The sequence below is a fragment of the Mesoplodon bidens genome (genome assembly GCF_964165515.1).
Source record: "Mesoplodon bidens genome assembly, chromosome: 13".
Classification (NCBI taxonomy): Eukaryota; Metazoa; Chordata; class Mammalia; order Artiodactyla; family Ziphiidae; genus Mesoplodon; species Mesoplodon bidens.
The window spans coordinates 35,971,012-35,992,592 of NC_138169.1; the positions used below are offsets into that span (position 1 = coordinate 35,971,012).

The 21,581-nt window shown below is 35.2% G+C and overlaps 1 protein-coding gene across 1 annotated transcript in view; it reads right to left on the bottom strand.

Annotated features, from left to right (window-relative positions):
- The window catches only part of SMCHD1 (structural maintenance of chromosomes flexible hinge domain containing 1), a 128,727-nt gene that overhangs the window by 43,200 nt on the left and 63,946 nt on the right, over positions 1–21,581 (bottom strand). The window contains exons 23-33 of the mRNA XM_081252522.1: positions 19,800–19,939; positions 19,031–19,165; positions 17,000–17,227; positions 13,980–14,128; positions 12,969–13,057; positions 12,253–12,371; positions 9,557–9,724; positions 6,309–6,434; positions 4,068–4,147; positions 3,688–3,845; positions 1,001–1,116 (exon numbers count right to left, since the gene is read on the bottom strand). Coding sequence (XP_081108648.1) covers positions 1,001–1,116; positions 3,688–3,845; positions 4,068–4,147; positions 6,309–6,434; positions 9,557–9,724; positions 12,253–12,371; positions 12,969–13,057; positions 13,980–14,128; positions 17,000–17,227; positions 19,031–19,165; positions 19,800–19,939 — 1,508 coding nt within the window. The remainder of the gene's footprint in view (positions 1–1,000; positions 1,117–3,687; positions 3,846–4,067; positions 4,148–6,308; positions 6,435–9,556; positions 9,725–12,252; positions 12,372–12,968; positions 13,058–13,979; positions 14,129–16,999; positions 17,228–19,030; positions 19,166–19,799; positions 19,940–21,581) is intronic.

Genomic DNA, 21,581 nt, shown 5'->3' on the forward strand with positions numbered 1-21,581 from the left:
TTAAACACAGTGTATTTACGATAAAAATTTATTTTTCCTTTCACCAAGTGTGAACCCAGATCACATCTGGATTGATAAATACACACAAACACACCCCTACATGTATATATCTTTACCATGCATGTATGACACAAAAGTGAGATTAGTTACGATGGAAAGATATACCATTAATTATTAAAGGGCACAAAACAGATCTTAAAGGTGGTGACATAATTTTAAGGTAAAAGCAGCTTGATGGGACTGATGGTATAAATTCAGGAAGCTAGTTTCCTAAACAGATGACTAAACTGAACCATAAATCCTGAAAGATGTCATTAAATCAGGACCCCTGATATAGCTTGGTTTAGTTTCCAATTTGAGATTTATTTTAGATTGGCACTGTCTGGTATGGTAGCCAATAACTACATGTGACTACTGAGCACTTGAATTGTGACTGGTCCAAATAGAGGTGTTGTAAGCATAAAATACACACCAAATTTCAAAGACTTGGAAAGATACAAGAATGTAAAATATCATTATTAAATTTTAAAGTATTGAGTTCATGGTGAAATGGTAACTTTTTGTATATTAGTTTAAAACTATATTAAAATTAATTTTATTTCTTTTTATTTTTTAATGTGGCTACTAGCAGAATTCAGAATTTGAGTATCACGTGTGGCTGGTATTATATTTCTATTGGACTGTGAGGCTTCGGACTCTCAAACTGTTCTCTCCACTCTACCCCCTTCTTTAATTTACTCTGTAGTCTATCAATCACATCTCCTTTTCTCACTTTCTGTATTATCTCTTAGTGGTATTTAGTTTTTTGCCTTGTGCTACTGTTCTTTAGACTTAATTCTGAAACATACTCTGAAGCATCTTTTAAAAATCCTAAGTGATGGAATGGGTTACTTTCTAGTTCTCCAGGATATACACACTGCATTTTTATATTAAATTACATTTAATTTTATGTTAAATGTAAGAGCTACTTTTAATTTCTAAAATGCTTTCTATGACTCACATTTGCTGGTGGTCGGTTCCCACTGTTTGACAGTTTCCACATTTTCATGGAAATACGTGCTGGATTAATATTTTTAATGATACTGTCATCTTCAGAAATAACAGTAATCATAAAATCTGTAATGATGAACATTAAAAAATTATTTTCTTTCTAGTTCAATTAGTGGATTTGGCTAAATAACTGTATGTCTTAAAGCATACATCTTGTTTAAGTGTTAATAATAAAATTCTAATGAAGAAATAAAACTATTCTTTAATTAGTCTTCCCCAACAATTTGTCTACAGAACTTAATCATAACAGGTAACTCTCCAGTGCTCAATCTCCCACAAAAATCTAATAAATACATCTTTGCTATTAATAATCCTTTGTCTTTATTTTCACAGTCTGCCAAGCAAGACCAAAAAGGTTAGACTGTGTTATTTGTAGCACAAGGAACTATATTCAATATCCTGTGATACTATTGGGCATATACCCTGAGAAAACCATAATTCAAAAAGAGACAGGTACCACAATGTTCATTGCAGCACTATTTACAATAGCCAGGACATGGAAGCAACCCAAGTGTCCATTGACAGATGAACGGATAAAGAAGATGTGGCATATATACAATGGAATATTACTCAGCCATAAAAAGAAACGGAATTGAGTTATTTGTAGTGAGGTAGATGGACCTAGAGTCTGTCATACAGAGTGAAGTAAGTCAGAAAGAGAAAAACAAATACTGTATGCTAACACATATATATGGAATCTTAAAAAAAAAAAAAGGTTCTGATGAACCTAGGGGAAGGACAGGCATAAAGACGCAGACACAGAGAATGGACTTGAGGACACGGGGAAGGGGAAGGGTAAGCTGGGATGAAGTGAGAGAGTAGCACTGACATATATACACTGCTAAATGTAAAATAGAGAGCTAGTGGGAAGCAGCTGCATACCACCAAGAGGTCAGCTCTGTGCTTTGTGACCACCTAGAGGGGTGGGATAGGGAGGGTGGGAGGGAGGCACAAGAGGGAAGGGATATGGGGATATATGTATACGTATAGCTGATTCACTTTGTTTTCCAGCAGAAACTAATACAACATTGTAAAGCAATTATACTCCAATAAAGACGTTAAAAAAATATATCCTGTGATAAAACCATCATGGAAAAGAACATGAAAAAGAATGTATTTATATGTATAACCGAGTCACTCTGCTGTACAGCAGTAATTATCACAACATTGTAATTCAACTATACTTCTATAAAAAATAAATTAAGGGCCTCCCTGGTGGCGCAGTGGTTGAGAGTCCACCTGCCGATGCAGGGGATACGGGTTCGTGCCCCGGTCCGGGAGGATCCCATATGCCGCGGAGCGGCTGGGCCCGCGGGGCCATGGCCGCTGAGCCTGCGCATCCGGAGCCTGTGCTCCGCAGTGGGAGAGGCCGCAGCAGTGAGAGGCCCGCATACCGCAAAAAAAAAAATAAATAAATAAAAAAAAATAAATAAATAAATTTAAAAAAAGGTTAGACTACAGATATTCAGCATTCTAGAATAGGCCAAATGGTTACAAACCTATATGCTTTATGTAGTCTGAGAATACAATGTTTACTTTCTTTTATGATTTTCAATAGCATACAGTAGCTAAACTATTATTACTTGTAATAGTCCCTTATATTTATCACCTGTAATATTCACTTGTCACCTATTACAGTTTTTTGTTTTTTTTTTTTGGCAGTACGCGGGCCTCCCACCACTGTGGCCTCTCCCGCTGCGGAGCACAGGCTCCGGACGTGCAGGCTCAGCGGCCATGGCTCACGGGCCTAGCCACTCTGCGGCATGTGGGATCTTCCTGGACCGGGGCACGAACCCGCGTCCCCTGCATCGGCAGGCGGACTCCCAACCACTGCGCCACCAGGGAAGCCCCACCTATTACAGATTTTAATCACAGGAAATAGGTCTTATCTCCCTTAACAGATTTCAAAGGCTATAATTATTTAAAATTATTGTTAATATTTCAATCTTAAATATTTCTGGTCTGCTTCTTTCACTGCTTGTAACTATGAACAGGAATTCATCCTCTCAAGAAAACCAAAGTCTCCAAGAAAATTACCTATACAAAGCAAATACGATTTCCTATTGACTTGGCTCCTCCCATATTACACTGAAATCATTTGCTTACTTGATTATCTCCTACATTAGACTGAACTCATTGAAAACTGTCATGTTCATTACTGGAATTAGGAGTCTAGCATAGTGGATGGACATAGCAGGTGTTCAGTAAATGTTTGTTGTTCTGAAGTATCTTTAATTGTAAATTATGATGTGATGCATTTCCATCCAAATTAAGCTGAACAGTCCTGGTTCTGTCTGGTTTAACAGTGCAACAAATTTAGAACATACCCCCCCAGTTTTGCCATTTAGCAGTTCATACTTTTGCAGAATCTCACAATTCAGCGAATGAACAAACACAAACTGATTATCTTAAGCTATCAGTTTATATATGAACTTTTAGTTCATTCTTGACCGTTAAAGGAATGTAGGATATAGGGGAGAGGGAAGACATAGCTAAGTCAAGTGTACTTTCTTATTTGAAAGGCCACAACATGCTTGCTTTTTTATCATGCTGGACACCCAGGATAAATAATTTATTCCACTAATGTAAGAGGTAAATTAATACTACAAATTTATTTTAAAACTGTGAATTACTCACCAGTGAAAATACCCCCTGCTAAAAAGGAAGCATCTTTGTCATATTTAACATTGAGACGAATGGGTTTTTCAGGGTCTGGAAGAATCATTAACTTAATTATGGGTCCTTCTATGGTATTCTTGTTATAAATGGCTTTAACCTGCATAATATGTTCTCCTCTAAAAAGAAAAAAGGGGAAGGGGGTTCAAACTTCATTAGTTATAACTAAAAATTCTGAGACAATTTATACAAAGTTTAACTCATTTAGGAAACCTCTCTTCTCCTGTTCCATTCCAACTCCTATCACTAAATAGAAGGCTAGTTATTACTCTTAACTTAATCAAGTAATAACAAAAATCAACCTCTATAATACCAATAACTATCAAACTTTCAGTTCTTACCTAGGGGCATAAACACTGAACACTCCCAAATTAGCCCTGCCCCTTTCATCGGTTTTATGCTGTTGGTTTGAAGGAGTGAGCTAAAAACAAAACAAAACGGTTAATTAGAAAATTTTAGGAATCAAATTCTTTTCCTCTATTACTATTTAAAAAGCTACATTTGCACACAGTCTAAAATCTAAAGTTGTCTAATTTGAACTAGTTGAAATGATATAATACGTAATCACATAATCCAAAGGATAATAATCACTCATACTCAATTAAACTAGAATTTTGTGTATTTCAATTATTAAGTTGCAGAATTCAATGTTCAGTTTCAATAACGCTGATATATCAAGTGAAGTTTGGTCACACAAACACTGAAGGTATATTCCAAAACTGGGGGGTTGTGAGAGTCAGTGCAGGAAAAATAAACATAAATACACATACATAATTTCAAGTCAAGGCATAATACCATGTCCATCATTAGTTACTTCATCTTTCTCTTAATATTTACTCAGATGTGCTTCTTAAATCTTTGTTGAAATACTACTTTTGCATTGATAACCAAGCTTTTACTTTTAAGTGATTAAGCATCAGTGGCCACATTTCCTAATCATTGGTTAGAAGAGTCTTTCAGTCTTTTGCAGATGCTTCTCTAAAAAACTAGGATCATACTCTTATTACCAGTAGAAAATAATCACTATTTAACTCTCTTGGAAGCAAACATTAAGAACAAAAGTAAATGTGAAGACTGTAGAAGCAGGAAAATCAGACTCTCTCCTAAATCCTAATACCCAATTTCTGTTTAATGGAACCTGAAGATTACGTAATTATGGTACATGCAGACCAAAAAAAAAAAAAAAAAGCAATAGTTGGTGAGACAAAAGTGAGAAAGAGTAATTGAACTGCTAGAATAAAACCCTATATTTGTACCTGTCTCATTTACCCTCCAATCCATCTTCTCTCAAACTTATCTTTCTCAAAGTCTTTCTTCCATCTGGGTCCTAAATCTGTTGCTAAGCCAGAGAAGTAAGCCTTCTATTTCAGGCTATATAGCAGCAATAGTGTAGTCTTTTTTTGACAGGCTAAGACCTCTGACCCTTTCCACTTTACTCTGAAAATAAGTTCATGTGGATCACAAGTCATCCTTGGCACTTTAATCTCCTGTATAGCTTTTATTTAGTTATTTTCATTTATTGTCTTTTGGCCACGCACATGGCATGCAAGATCTTAGTTCCCCGACAAGGGATTGAACCTGTGCCCCCTGCAGTGGAAGCACGTAGTCCCAACCACTGGACTGCCAGGGAATTCCCTCCTGTATAGTTTTTAAGATAAACTTGTTGAGTCCTACAAAATCTCCACGGGGATTCTTAATGAACTAATGGATTAATTCCAAGTGAACTGTGTATTTACATAATACCAACTTTTTGCATCCACTAAAATTATAAAATTTGTGGAGGGATACTCAAGCCTGGCTAAAGATAACTCCAAGAACTCGCTTCTGTGTTGCCTGGCAACAACCTGGCTGGGACAAATGAATTCCCTTCAACCAACAGGAGAGACTTGTGAAAATATAACTTTGCAAGGGACTGGCAGCTCCTTTCCTTCCCCCTTGCAGGAGGGCATAAACTTTGTGCCAGGCATTCAAAGTCCCCCCTACATCCTGGTTACCCCAATACTAATGTAAACACTTGGTACCTAATCTTGGACTTCCCAGTATCCAAGCACTATGTCTGTGCCCAAACATTACGAGGCCATGTTCATGTTTGCCGAATTCCCTAGAACACAAGCCAGTATAGGTCTAACAGCTATGCCCAGGCCCTGGTAGCTCTCCAAAAGGTAGGTGGAGTACAGCTACTCGCATGACTCTTTTCCCTCACCCTTAGGGCTTGTAAGTTTCCCCAATAATACCTGTTTCATAACCCATACTGCAGGTCATTGTATCTGCCATCATTCACCTGACGTCAGCATTATCTACTCTTAATCTGAAACCCAAATATTATTAATATTGTGTAATAAACACTCAGACATAACTGCAGAATGTTGCCCCTTGTGACACTGTTTGCAAGATATAAACTATACTTCCTCAAACTAACTATTAAAAATTTTAGGTTAACTTAAACTAAGCAATAATGAAGATTATATAAGACTATTTAAAAAAAAAAAAAAAAAAGAAATGTGACACCTAAAGACATGATCCTGAGGATGAAAGCCAGAATTTTAAGTAAGTGAAAATATTTAAGAATGTTTAAAACTTACCTTTAAATTGTTAGCTTTTATAAGATTTATTTTAACCTGTGGCACAAGTGCTGGATTATCCCACTGATCACAAAGTTGAACAATGAGAGGATTCTGTAGTTCTCTTCCGTTAATCACTGGAATGGACTAGAACAGATATAATAATTTTAAGAAGCACTAAAACATATAGGCCAAACAATATGATTACTATTTAAGTGAAACAATCACTTAATATATCTGTTTTATTTACAAATAGCTCCTTTCATCAATTAAAATAAACTTCTGAAAGTCAATCATGTTGTCACAAATGATCCTCTTCTTAGAGAAATGATTGAAAATTTGATAAACGGGAAAATATCATTTGACATTACTGGCTTCTAGAGCCAGTCAAGAATTCTAAAATTTACATATTAGAAGGACTTCCTTGGAAACAGAAGCTTATCTTAGGTTCTCATCTTTAGCACTGTCATCTACAGTTTAACTCCTCCATCAATTGTCAGCACTCTACCAGTCTACACGAAGCAATAATGCACAGCTTTCCAACTCTTGGTTAAACAGGACTAGTCACAGATAATCTACACCGTCTTGTTGGCTTAAGATGTTTCTTGCTTTTCCATTATTTCACGTAAGGCCTGTGTAACTCTGCGAATTTGTGTGCCAACATATGAATACTGGATATATCAAAAGAAAACACATTGTCAAGCAAGAAACCTGTGAAAGTCCAATCCTCTGTGTCAGATTTTAAAAGTTAAAAAAAAAAAGAAGATAGTAAAGATATAACTAGCGAAAAAGGAAAGCTGATTTATCATCTCTCTCCTACTAATAATGTTCCCTCCGCTTCCTCCACCCCTCACCTTACTTGAGGAAGTTGTTTACCAAATTACGTTAGGAGGTTGCTAAAAGTGGGAGAAAAATTAATAATGTGTTAGGGCTAGAACTTTTTTTTTAAAAGATACCCTTGAAGCTGGTTCAGTTTAAATGCTTGACTACCAAAAGATATTCATGGCTAGACTGTATTTTACCTGCAAAAATTTATAAAAAGCTTGAATATATAAAAAGTGCTGATGTTTCCAAATGTAAACACTACAGGGTCTTTATTCCTAATTACATAATTGTCTATCCATCAAATAGTAACTACTTTTAAAGAATATCTTTCAGTAAATGACTTGTAGCAAAAGCTTTTAGTTGAACATTTTTCTGGGTAGTAGTGGGGAAAGCAAATATCCAAAATCAAATGTTCATGAATACAAATCTGCCCTTTTCCACTTTGCCACTTTTTAATACTGTCGTGTAATGTAATATTTCAGAACTTGTTTCCTATTTATAAAGAATGATAATACATCATAATGTTGCTGAAGATTAAATGAGAGAATATATGTGTATATTTAATATATTTTTCCTGTTTATCATGCTTAGGTGTTAAATCAGTTCCCCTTTTCTATTAAAGATCCTATAGGGGGACGGTAGGTCAAAAATTAAATTAGGAAATTCTAGGAAAACCACATATTCAATGACTACGTTTTCAAGCTCACCTACATATAATGTATCTCTTAACAGAATGAGAAATTCGTTTTAGGTTTCATTTTTAAAACTGTTGGATTTCAATGGTATCTGCAAATAAATCTTGTAATAAGTTTTTGAGTTAACAAGCTGTCATTATTTTTTATATTCCCCTCCTACAAAATCATATAAAAACATGAACATGTAAAGATTTTTTCCACCTCAAATGTATACAATTATTCCATGATACAGTCAACAAATCCTTTATTGACATCATTAGGCACAAAGAATGTATTGATTTATGCAATATATGTGCTTCCAGATAAAAAATAAGTTCACTCGCCTTTCAGTGAAATCCTTCAGTCAACACAGTATTACAAAAAAAATTGTTTTTAAAGGACATTCATATACTAGTTTATCTGTTTTTTTAAACTCACAAATCAAAAAAGGGCAATCTCAAACTAGGGCGCAGTGTATGTAAGCTTTTCTTAGATGATCAGTTCCTTTACAGGATAATTTCATTTACTACCACGGTCATGTGAGATCATTTCCCATTAGAAAAAAATAAGCTTTCATACCAACAGATAAGGCCCTGCCACACCATAACTGAACACCAGAATGTGAACATTTTAAAATTATAATTCTAAAAATTGAATGAAAACTGAAAGGTAACAGATTTGACAGACATTTGCAAAATTAGTATTTAAGTATTAGTAATTAGTATTTAATTCAAAAAGAGTCATGTACCACAATGTTCGTTCCAGCTCTATTTACAATAGCCAGAATATGGAAGCAACCTAAGTGTCCATCGACAGATGAATGGATAAAGATGTGGCACATATATACAATGGAATATTACTCAGCCATAAAAGGAAACGAAACTTAGTTATTTGTAGTGAGGTGGATGGACCTAGAGTCCGTCATACAGAATGAAGTAAGTCAGAAAGAGAAAAACAAATACCGTATGCTAATTCATATACATGGAATCTAAAAAAAAAGGCTCCGAAGAAGCTAGGGGCAGGACAGGAATAAAGAAGCAGACATAGAGAGTGGACCTGAGGACATGGGGAGGGGGAAGAGTAAGCTGGGATGAAGTGAGAGAGTGGCATGGACTTATACATACTACCAAATGTAAAACAGATAGCTAGTGGGAAGCAGCCACACAGCACACGGAGATCAGCTCAGTGCTTTGTGACCACCTAAGGGGTGGGATAGGGAGGGTGGGAGGGAGACGCAAGAGGGAGGAGATACGGGGATATATATATACCTATAGCTGATTCACTTTGTTATAAAGCAGAAACTAACACACTATGGTAAAGCAATTATATTCCAATAAAGATGTTAAAAAAAAAAAGATTTAACTATTTGCATAGGAAGGCAAACTGAAGTTTTTATGGATATAATGAATGACTTGATATCTGGTATGCTTTTAAAAATTCCAGCAAAAACATTTTTTTAATAAGTCAGTGAGAGAGAACAATGAAATAAAATTGGGCAAAAATCAGTAACTGTTGAAACTGGGGGTTTATTATACTTCTTTTACTTTTATGCATATTTAAAATTTTCTATTATAATAAAGTACTTAAAATTTGAAGTATTACACTTTTTTAAACAAATGAGGGCAGTGATGAATTAAATAATGAAGTATTAAAATTCATATTACTTTGTCCTTTTGTTACTGTTATTACTTCAACAACAAAATGTAAACATTTTGAAGCAATAAGTCATGTGATATTAAATTCTGTCAATCAAAGCAGGAAGGTACTTACCTCCTTTAACTCTGGCCAGTCTACAAGGAGAAGTTTGGCTGGTGGCCCAGAAATTAGCTGCACTCGAATAAAGTCAGAAAACTCACGCCAAGTAAAACAAAGATCCTTATTTCCAGGGGGACCTGGAATAAATTTGATGCCTCTCACACTTATACTTTGTGTATTTTCCTAATGAGGGAAAGCACATTGAAAAGAAACAGGGAGATAATGTTTGGTTTCCAGAAAAATGAAAGAAAATGTTGTCACCACACACGTGCATACAGATGTGTTTCTGGTATAACAACAGCAAGTAACTTACACATATGCCAATACTGGAGTTCCTTGAATTTCATCTCCTTGAGAGGAGAAACAAATTCTTTTTTGTGAGGGAGAAATCTAGAAGGTTCAAGCTATGTCCTTTTTCCTGATATTTTCCTAATTTCCCTCTTATTTACAGTTGCATTGTCTCCTTTCTATTCCCCAAATAGCCATGTACATGCTTGTCCAACACCCTTTGCACTCGCTCCTTCCCTGTGATTGCAACTTTTTTTTTACCTACATGGCTTTTCTTCAGGTTTCTGCTCACAGAATACCTTAACCAGAGGGGTTTTCTGTGACTACCCTATATGATGGTACCCTATTCCCACAGCCCACTTTAATTTTCTTCCTGTCACTTATTTCCTACCTGTTATATGCTCTCCCATTACAAGGTAATCTCTGAGAAGGCAGGGGCTTTGACTTGTCACAACCCCATCGCTGGTACTTAGAATGCCTAACATCTGTCAATGGGAATCAATGACACTAGCCTATAATCTTTGCCAAGTGACTGAAGTAGATAAACTGATTCCATACTGGCATGAGCACTGTAGTATTCGCATTTTAATAGTGACCCTTAATGATTTCATCATCTTAAATTTCCATTAAGTACAAATATATTCCAGCAGATTTAAAAAATCAGTTAAAATGTCATGTTTTATGATCTGAAACAACTGTTTGTAGAACATTTTCTGTAAAAAGACATTGCAAAACAATAAAAATTAATCTCCCCCCAAAGCCCACTGAGTGCAGGGGAGTTTTTTCATTATTTGGAAAACAAATTAAGCATTCATTAGTACAACATATTGAGAAGTTCAAAATATGTGAAGTCTATAGAATCCCACATTTATTAGTGAAACACCAAATGCCCTTTTTTTTTTTTTTGCGGTACGCGGGCCTCTCACTGTTGTGGCCTCTCCCGTTGTGGAGCACAGGCTCCGGACGCGCAGGCTCAGCGGCCATGGCTCACGGGCCTAGCCACTCCACGGTGTGTGGGATCTTCCCGGACTGGGGCACGAACCTGTGTCCCCTGCATTGGCAGGTGGACTCTCAACCACTGTGCCACCAGGGAAGCCCCCAAATGCCCTTTTGAAGAGGTGATGTCTTAAGTAATCTTGAAAGTTATTCTGGTTTTACCTCCTATCTTAAAAATAAAATTTGCATGCGCATTAACAAATTGTAGATGAGTATAAACAGAATTAAACACAAAATTCTGAAAGGCACTCTCTACGGTCTAATGTTGATATTATCAAGGGAATGTACTTCAGAAGAGCAGTACATTTTATGAGGATGTGGAGATGATTTTAAGAAACAATGGCATATTAAAACCAGTTTTTTATTTTATATTTATTTATTTTTTTTGCGGTATGCGGGTCTCTCACTGCTGTGGCCTCTCCTATTGCGGAACACAGGCTCCGGACGCTCAGGCTCAGTGGCCATGGCTCAGGGGCCCAGCCGCTCCGCGGCACGTGGGATCTTCCTGGATCGGGACACAAACCCGTGTCCCCTGCATCGGCAGGCGGACTCTCAACCACTGCGCCACCAGGGAAGCCCCAAACCTGATCTTTCACAGTAAACAAAAGACCATTAAAAGTTCCTCAGCAGTGCTAAGATATAGTGAAAGTGGTGTTCTGAAAACTAGAAAATAATAGCCCAGCAGATTAGTGGAAACAGAAAATTCTAGGTGGGAGGGGCAACAAGGAGGCTATTATGATCATTCTGTCGGGTAAAAGGTATAATGGAGGCTCCAAAAGGAAGAACAGTTTTAAAAACAATTAAATGCCCTAAATGGATTCAACTTTACTTGGGCCTTAGAATTCCTTCTTTTTGACCTACTTGAGCCTGGTAGGTTCCTTGAAGGCTCAACTCCAACATCTTTTCTCGAAAACTGCCTTTAATCTCTCCAAGAAGAATACATTGTGTTTCCTTGCTTGTTTTAAACTGAAATAATTCCACCAGGGTTCTTATTTTTCAAGCTAATCTCAATTAACTGCACAGCTGCAAACTTTCACCACTAGTTTTCTCCCAGGCATTCTATTTAATGCAAGGACTGAGCACCAAGAAATTTTACTCAAATAGCTACATGAAAAACTATCTTTATATTCATATCAAAATATTTAAGGATGAAATGATATGATGTATGGAATTTGCTTCAAAGTGATAGATAAGGAGGAAGTGATGAATGTTGAAGCTGACTGATGGGATCATGGGAATTACTTATACTATTTATTCTATCTTTGCATGTGTTCAAAATTTTTCATTATAAAACTTATTTTAATGCCTTTTATAATTTCTCATTGTAAACACTGAAATCAAGTCTCTCTTATTTTTGTTTTTCCCCCAACTTTTTGTTATATATAAACTGAACAGAATAAGCCAACTGTTATGGAAAACAGCCATACCTGAAAAGTAGTTTGCAAATGTGAGCTATCAAGTCCAACCCCAGCAATTCCCAAGGCAGATAGAGAACTTGGTGAAAATGCTTGAATCTGATTTCCATATTGATCCGTAACTATTATAACTATAAAAGGGGGAGGAAGTTTAATTTTAAAGCATCAATAAAATATACAAATATCCATAAACACACTTATATACTTAATTAAAATTATACTTAGAAACTCATTCTAACTTTGTTCTTGTGTATTTTTTTGGTAAAAAGGAATTATAATCACTTCTTTAATAATCACTATAAACATAATAAGAATACACATAAGTACACTTATATTTACATATTTAACATGATGCTGAGGTTAATCAAGTTTTTTACCATGAACATTTGAAGAAAATAATTTAGTATTATGTAATATTCTAGATATAAGAAAAATACAGGATACATATGAACCCAGTAATATATTTACTTTTCACTCTTAATATTAACTATTATCATTTCTAACAAAAGTCAACATTCTTTTCAACAAACTATTTTTGCCAAACTGATTTCACAGTTAGGTCAGCATACGCAAAGACAAGGAAAATGCTTCAATCTTTCCAACAATGGAATTTAAACCATAGACTGTATATAAATCCCAAGTTTTCCTTTCAGATTATGTATGCCAAAACATGAACGTAAGGAAATATTATAGAAGTGTTTTAAAGAAAGAAAGCAGGCCATACTAACCTATTTCTCCTTGAAGCTCTTGGCCCATCTGTACTGTTTTTCCTCCTTTTAATTCACATTTTAGATGTTTAGGTTCATCAGGAAGTGGTCTGCAATTGATTAACAAGTTAAAGGCCTTACTTGCACCATTAATTGTAGAAAAAAATTAGTTTAAATATGCTAAAGAGTAATAAATACAACACTCATTTTCTAAAACTTAAATAAAGTAACACCCCTCTAAATACCTCCATTTATATAATGTAACTATTAACCCAAAAGGAAACAGAGAACATATAGCTTGCAAAGAGAGTAGAGAATACTGACAAAAAACAACAACAAAAAAAACACGTGTTAGATCACAGTTATCTACGCTGGATTAAAAGGAACTTATGCCATGAGAGCACTGAGAAAGAAAACAGATGGGTCTGTAAAAATGACTCATCAAGAGATCTGTCTCTGGCTGAAGAGTTGTACATCTTACAATTTTATCTCAAACGTGGAGCTATTCTAAGTGTTGGAATAGTATGGAAATGTGTAGAGGAATTAAAGTGAAAAAGGTTATTAAAAAAGAGGCAGCCGAGGAACTGACAGGCCAGGGTGAGGACAGGTTTTCAATATAGTTACTTAAATCTTCCCCTTTTCTATCAGGTGGACTCAGCTTTGAAAATCATCACTAACCAATGAAAACATTCTTCCTTCTGAACAACACACTGATCACACTGTATCTTTTGGACTTTTCATGTCTGTCATTCTGCATGAGTTTTCACTGTTGCTTGTCCTAGGAGGGCTTTCCTTTATCAAAAGTTCTAGTTCTGACAGATACTAGAGGGTCAGTTAAGCAGAAGCTTGTAACGATATTAAGAATTAATCACTATTTTCAGTGAAGCTTTATTCCGAAGACAACCTATTTCCAAAAAATTGTGAAAATTTCTATATTAAAGAACAACTTTGGCATGTGTGCTTTGGAGAAAAGCACTTTTGTCGCCATATGCTGAATTTTGAAATACCTCAAAATATAATATGCCCACAAACCTTACTGTAAATGCACTTTCTAAAGACACATGATCATCTTGGAATGAAACCTGGCAATAGCGCATATCTTTTACAGATGTTGGTACTTGTACATCAGGAAGCAGACCCTGTAGTAAGTGCTCTTTGTTAATCTCAGGAGTCCAATTAACCTAGAAGAAAAATTATATATTTAAGAATAATATAAAGCTTAATCTAATGCCGTCCAACTGCCACTTATCTTACCAAAGACTCTTAAAATTATAACCCATCCTCCCCACCTCTAAGGAAAAAGAAAAGCCCCTTATGACCAGAAATGATGGTCGTTCATATATTACTATAATAAAAAAGTATCTTCCTCATTGTCTTTCCTGATAATGTTGCCACCATATCTTTCAATGCAATAAAATAAATATTCCTAAGTCATTTCTTTAGCTTTTGCCTCAAGATTATCACTGTGGTCATTATAGTTTTAAAAAAACCATGTGATCAGTTCTGAGAAGTAACAGTCAATCTTTTTTTTTGAAAAGAATCTTATTAATACAGGTTTTAAATTAGATCTAAGTGGACCTGATTCAGCAAGGTGAGAAAACAAGTTAAATCCACTAATGTAATTACCATCCTGGCCACATCTTGATCTTAATCCACTCTGGAATGTTTTCAGCTCTAATTTTAACTTTACATCTCTTAAATTCCATATTTTGTTATCTGATCCATTTTTTAAGTTGATTGCCCTAAGCTATCCTTTTAAACTTCCAATCCTTTCTATTTAAGAATTTTTACCTCAACTTTATGCTTTTAGCCTTCTATAGTTGTGATTCTTAAATCATTGATATTCTAATATTTTAATCCTAGTTTATGCTGTTCTTTCTTAGTTACCTTTTTTTAAAAAAAAATATTTATTTGTTTATTTTTGGCTGCATTGGGTCTTCATTGCTGCGCGCGGGCTTTTCTCTAGTTGTGGCGAGCGGGGGCTACTCTTCGTTGTGGTGCACAGGCTTCTTGTTGTGGTGGCTTCTCTTGTTGCGGAGCATGGGCGTTATGCGCGCGGGCTTCAGTAGTTGTCAATCGCGGGCTCTAGTGCGCAGGCTCAGCAGTTGTGGCACACAGGCTTAGCTGCTCCGCGGCATATGGGATCTTCCAGGACCAAGGCTCGAACCCATGTCCCCTGCACTGGCAGGCAGATTCTTAACGACTGCACCACCAGGGAAGTCCTCTTAGTTACCTTTTTATCTTTTTAAACCGTCTTTTTATTCTTTATCATACCTTTTCTTCCTTTTTTTTAAATAATGGAAGCAGCAAGCAGGAGTTACACAAAAAGGCTTTCTTCTCTCACCCTAGTTGTGCTCTCTCTTCAATGAATTCCTAGGTCAGTTTGGGTTGACTTTCCTCAATACTGGCGAATTCTCTAAAGACTACAAAACCACTTTAAGCATATACATTTAATAAAAGTATTTAATATCCTTTATTATCAATAAAAGTGCATGTTTTAAAATCTTTGGAACCCAAGAAATATATAACTACTAGAATTGAGGCAAAATGTGTCAAAAGCTGGCCATGAGCTTAGAGAATGGCAAAAAGAAGGTTATATACAGAAAAAGGCTCTGAAGTCAATGTTTCTCCTTACCCTTAACATGAAAGTAAACTGTGGAAACATTACGAGAAAGCAAGGAATCAGTTCAGAACCTAGGTTGCTGGTACCACTTTTAAACTACTTGCCTTCAAATCTGCTGACACAGATAAAAATGGCTTGCCTCCCTTCCAAGCAGGATAAGGATTATTTATCTCGAAATCCTCCCTTCCCTCGTTATGGAGAGGTAAATAAACTGGCTGGAGCAAGGGTTATTCCAAATAATATTTTAAAAATAATGTCAGCTGAATCCTGGTAAACAATTCTTTTAAAATATCAGTTCCTATATTTGGAGACTCAGGATGGCTACAGAATACAGCAGTGCAAAAGAGCGGAATTCCCTGGTGGTCCAGTGGTTAGGACTCCACACTTTCACTGCCGAGTGCCTAGGTTCGATCCCTGGTCGAGGAACTAAGATCCCACGAGACACATGGCATGGCCAAAAATAAATAAATAAATAAATAAAATAAATTAATTAATTAAAAAATCTAACCATTTTGATTTGGTTCTCTGTTAAGTGAGCTGTTAACGTTTCAACATATAGATTTACCCTATCAAGATACAAATGATACATTTAGATAGCAGGTCTATATGAGGACCATCTGAAGCTACTGAGAACTGACAAAAGCATTGTCTAAGGATCACACTTTTAGAGATTGCTATACCAATTTCAAATGGCCAAATCAGGAGTCTGTAGTTAACAATACTGTTTTACCATTTTCCTTTAACAGACTTTATATTTAGTGTCTTCAGAATAGCTACAAAAACACTGCTTTGCTTGGGGACTTCGCTGGTGGCACAGTAGTTAAGAATCTAGCTGCCAATGCAGGGGACACAGGTTCGATCCCTGGTCCAGGAAGATCCCAAATGACACAGAGAAACTAAGCCCGTGCGCCACAACTACTGAGCCTGCGCTCTAGAGCCTGAAAGCCACGACTACTGAAGCCCGTGCTCTGCAATGTAGACAAGCCACCACAATGAGAAGCCCGTGCACCACAACAAAGAGTAGCCCCTGCTCACTGCAACCAGAGAAAGCCCGTGTGCAGCAGCGAAGACCCAACACAGCCATAAATAAATAAATAAATAAAATTAAAAAAAAAAACACAAGACAAACACTGCTTTGGTCAAGTGGTGATCTTGATTGTGAGTATAGAAATACAGTTCATCAGGACTGGAATTTTGTTTAGGTGTCAAAATCATTTTTCTAAGCATGAATTTGTCACACATGAATCATTCAACATTTCAATCTAGTGCATGAAAAAATATCTTATTTAGCCCGGGATTTTATATAACAGTACTATTTTTCTTTGATAAGCTTTTTCTTAGAGGATAGCCTATAAAACCTGTGCAGTGTCTTCCAAGCAAAAAAGTGAACAGAATTCTTGCAAATAAACAATCTGTTTGAGATACTTACTTTAATTTTCTCTGCTAAAGCTGATGTTATATGGATTTCTCTTTCTCCTTCATCATACATTTGAAAAATAAGGTTATGCATAATATCTCCTGCTATCCAATTAACCTCATCCTGATGTTTGATCTGGATTGCCTTTTGTCCTTCTACACTGAGTATCTGTAATCTTGCAACATGGCTACTGGGAAGCAACTTAATAGTCTTCTCCACAGGTGCCACATCTTTACAACTCTAGGAAGAGAGGAAAACACAAATATATACTGAATGACATCTGTACTGAAAACACAGTTTTTGGCTTTAATGGTGAATCTTCCATATTGCTTAAGAATTTATTTCCAATATTATGGGAGATCATCTTATATACTGTTAACATTCATAGATTTTCTCATTAAGAGGATTCTACAGTATTAATAATTCCATATTTTATACCATCAAGTTATAAATAATGACAGTGGCCACATTCTTAAAACCAAAAACTAGCATATTTGGACTTAAAAGAACTTCCTTCCCTTTTATTTGTAAATTTACTTAAAAGTGTTGCAAACCTGTGAAATTTTAATCATATGACACAGATTTGGTGACCAGCATTTATTAATAAAAATAAAGGTGTAACAAATTAAAAATTTTCCATAAATTAAAGATAAATATTGCCATAAAATATATTATTTAATGAGCTTCTAGAGCTTTTTCAATTCATTTTACACTGGAGTGAGTGGACAGAGTTGCTTGTAGCTAGATGAGGACTCTAGATGCCCCTAAAGGTTGAGCTGGCATATTTATAATTTGTTATGGGCACATCAGCATTCCAAAGATCAGTAAAGATGAGCTGGCATTTTACTATAGCCCATTCACATGAACAATGACATATTCAAAATTCCTACCTCACAGAGTATCAGGCAAATAATCCATCCCTTATTATAAGCACATCTTATTTGCCTGGCTCAAACTTAAGAGTCACTGTTTTTGGATAATATGTTCTAACTGCAGGTTACAAGACATACCTTGGTCTTTGTCTTAACTGACCAGGACTCTTGGTGTTCTGCCTGTTGCTGCTCTGCAGTATTTACATAATTATATGTAAATGCTCTCCTGCTCTCAAGCCCAGATTTCTCCCTAACTCCAAGTCTTTTTCCTGAATCTCCTGATCTTTTGCAAGATGGTATGTTCAAAAATATGTTGCCCACATTATTGAAAAAAGGAAATGTATAACAAATATTTGAAGATCATCAAATATAACCAGCTTCAAAAGAAAGGAATTAGAATAAAGTCGAATCATTTCATTCTAATGTAAAAAAATAAAAGCTTTTACTCTTTTGAGGCTCAAGATATGTTAGCTGATATATACTTAGTAGGAAAAACATTGGTTAATCAACTGATCAGGTAATTTATCATCTACTAACCATAACAATTATGAAGAAATCACATTTAGGTATACTACTTGTATAAGTATTTGTTATCCCAGTTAGCAATCTTAGGAAACCAAATGCTTATATCAACTGCGTGTCCTTCTCTAGGCTGGCTTCACCTTCAGCCATGATGTATATCCAATAACCAGTATCCTACTGGCACATTAACACAGCAATCTCTTTATAGGAAAACACTAGTGAAAAATCATGTATTTATTTTGTTAATTATACAAACATATTAAATGTTCATATATCCTTCAGTGGTGGTTCCATAAGGACATTTACCAAACTTTCTAATAAACAAGTGTAAACTGTAAGAAATAAGAAAATAAAATAAAACTGGTAATTGTCACATTTTAATATAGGAAAAAATCAATTTTAGGAACATGTAATCAATAATAGCTATAGATATTATAAACGGTTTGATCAAGAAAATTACTAATATTTGATACAAAATGTTATTTACTATATACCATTTCATTTTTGCCTTTTCTTCCCTCTGGCTAAAAGAATCACAAATATCTCATTTTAAAAAGTCAAACAACTTTACATAAAATATTATAAAGCTGTTAAAGAATATTTGTATAAACACTCAATATAATACCAATGAATAACAGTAACAACTTACAGGTATTTCAATTTTTGCTTTAAGCGTCTGGTCTTTTTTGATATTCTGAACTTGAATTGCTGGTCCTGACAAAATACTGGTTCCAGAACTACTGCAATCCACAACATAGAGTGGAAGGTTTGGAGCACCTGAAAACTATTGGAAGCATACAAAATAATTTAAGACCCCAATCAAATGTAACTTATTATTCAATAACTGTTATTTAAATTTTCAAGCAATTTAGTGCAGCTACTATTTCCGGCTATAAATTAGAAAACTGTAAATATAATTCACTAATATACTAGACAATTTCTGAATGAAAAGAGTAAGTTTCTACAATTCTAGGTAAAATTTGTTGATTTTGGAAGAAAAACCAACTTCCTCAACCATTATTCTTTCTTTTTTTAACTCCACCTATTTGGGTTTTCCTTTCCTTTTTGTGCTCTTTTACTCATATTCATTTATCCATCCATTCCCATTCCTAAAGGATATTTCCATCATCCTACTCGTAAATTAAACACTTCATCCGAAATGAGGAGGATGGACTAAGGAAGGAGAGGGGAGGAATCTGCAGTCCAATACTTGGCACAGCTGGCATCATTACTGGCTTAGGGATGCTGAAAACTATTGACAATGAGATAGCCCACCAAATTTCTCCATGGAATAATCATTACACAATCTATACATAGATAGATATAATATAAGGCTTACTATGAAGGAGCCAAAAGATATAGTGATTTCCATTTAGTACCACAGGACTCAAAATCTACATATTCTTATAACAGCTTACCTTACAATGAACAATCAATTTTGGTTGTGCTGTTATATTGTCTGATTCATCCAAAACTTCTACCTGAAATGGGAAAGCTGTTCCATTTTCTATAACTAAAATTTCAGAATCAGGTTTCACTTTCAATCGATGAGGGGGACCTACCAGAAAATTATATAATAAAATAGAGATTCAAGTTTCTAAAACTGAAATGTTAAAACATCAAAAGAAACAGCTTTTAACGTTTCAAGTTTTAATATCTTTTAAATAATGCCGAGAGAAAAAAGAAATATCCATGTTTAATCATTTCTATCCCCCAAATGCATATATTCTATACATCACGAGAGTGATCTCAATTATATTAAAATGTTTGATGTCTAGACTTAGTTTTATGTAACAAGCTAAGACACGGTGATAACTCATGTTAGAAATCACCCAAACATGTGAAATACTAAAAAGATCCTGGAAAAAAGTATTCAAGAATAAAAATAAAAGTTTATTAAACTACTTTTTAATTTACTACTTTTAACTTTACCCAATGAGACTGATTTCTCAGGCACAATACATACCTGTCTCAGGTAATTTTGTTCAAAGGATCAGTTCATATAATGACATAACCAGATAACTTACTTGTTAGACTGACCACAACACTTTGATATCCTAAGCAAGCTGCACCACAAGTTTCCTCTAAACTAATAAAAGAGGGTTTATACTTCTGCAGCAAGATGACCTGATGTACCCTATAAACACTGATATTTTAAAATACAATTTATGCTAAATACTGGGAACACAAGTTTACAAAGAACAGTTATATCAGTTAATATTTGTGTTTTTACCATATGCCAACTCTGTTCTCAGAATCCTTACAATGATCTTGATCAAGAAGGTAATATTATTATCCCCATTTTATGGATGAGGAAACTGGGACCCAGAGAGATTAAGTATTCTGTCCAGGTCACATGGCTACTAAATGGCAGACTCAGGTTAGATCCTAATTTTGTAATTTGAAACCTCTTGACCATTATCACTACACAGTCCCACTTCCTACTTTACCACCTTCACTCTCAAATTCTAAAAAAATATTAGAACTATCTGGTTAATAAGAATTTCTTTTGAGTAGATTTGAGTAATCCATACGTTTTAGCTAACCTCTTAAAATAAAAGCATTGTAAGTAAGTATTAACACGTAACAATTTTTTTCTTATACTTCTACCAATGGGCCAATCTTTACTTCTGAATCAAATCATGTCTCAGGGAAAGCTCAAACTACACGAATTTGTGAAAGGAAATAGCTATTGTTTCTTTTCATTAAAACCAGTACAAAAGGTCATATATGGACAAAGATATGATCACAGTATTGTTAATATCACAGCTAAAACTTTCATAACAAGTCCTGTTCTAGGTGTTGTACAGCATATGCACTTCTCACTCTGCATAGTACTGTGTTAATGAGAACTCAGGCATATTGGAAGTGTATCCTCCACTCAGTTACCACCGAAACCATGCAAAGTAAGGGCTGCCCATATTAACTCATTTAATCCTCACAAAAACCCTGTGAATTACGTATTATCTCATTTTACACATGAGAAAACTGAGGCACAGAACAAGTGTACCTCACTGGTAAGTGTCAGAGCTTCGATTTAAACGCAGAAGGGCCGATGCCAGAATATACTCTTTGAACCTCCACAAGAGACTGATTCTCAAATTAGCTGGCTTTTTCTACCCTAACTTTACTGCAACTTCATTTTCGAGTTGATAAATCATTATTCAAATTAACAACATAAAAGCATAAGAAACTTTTCT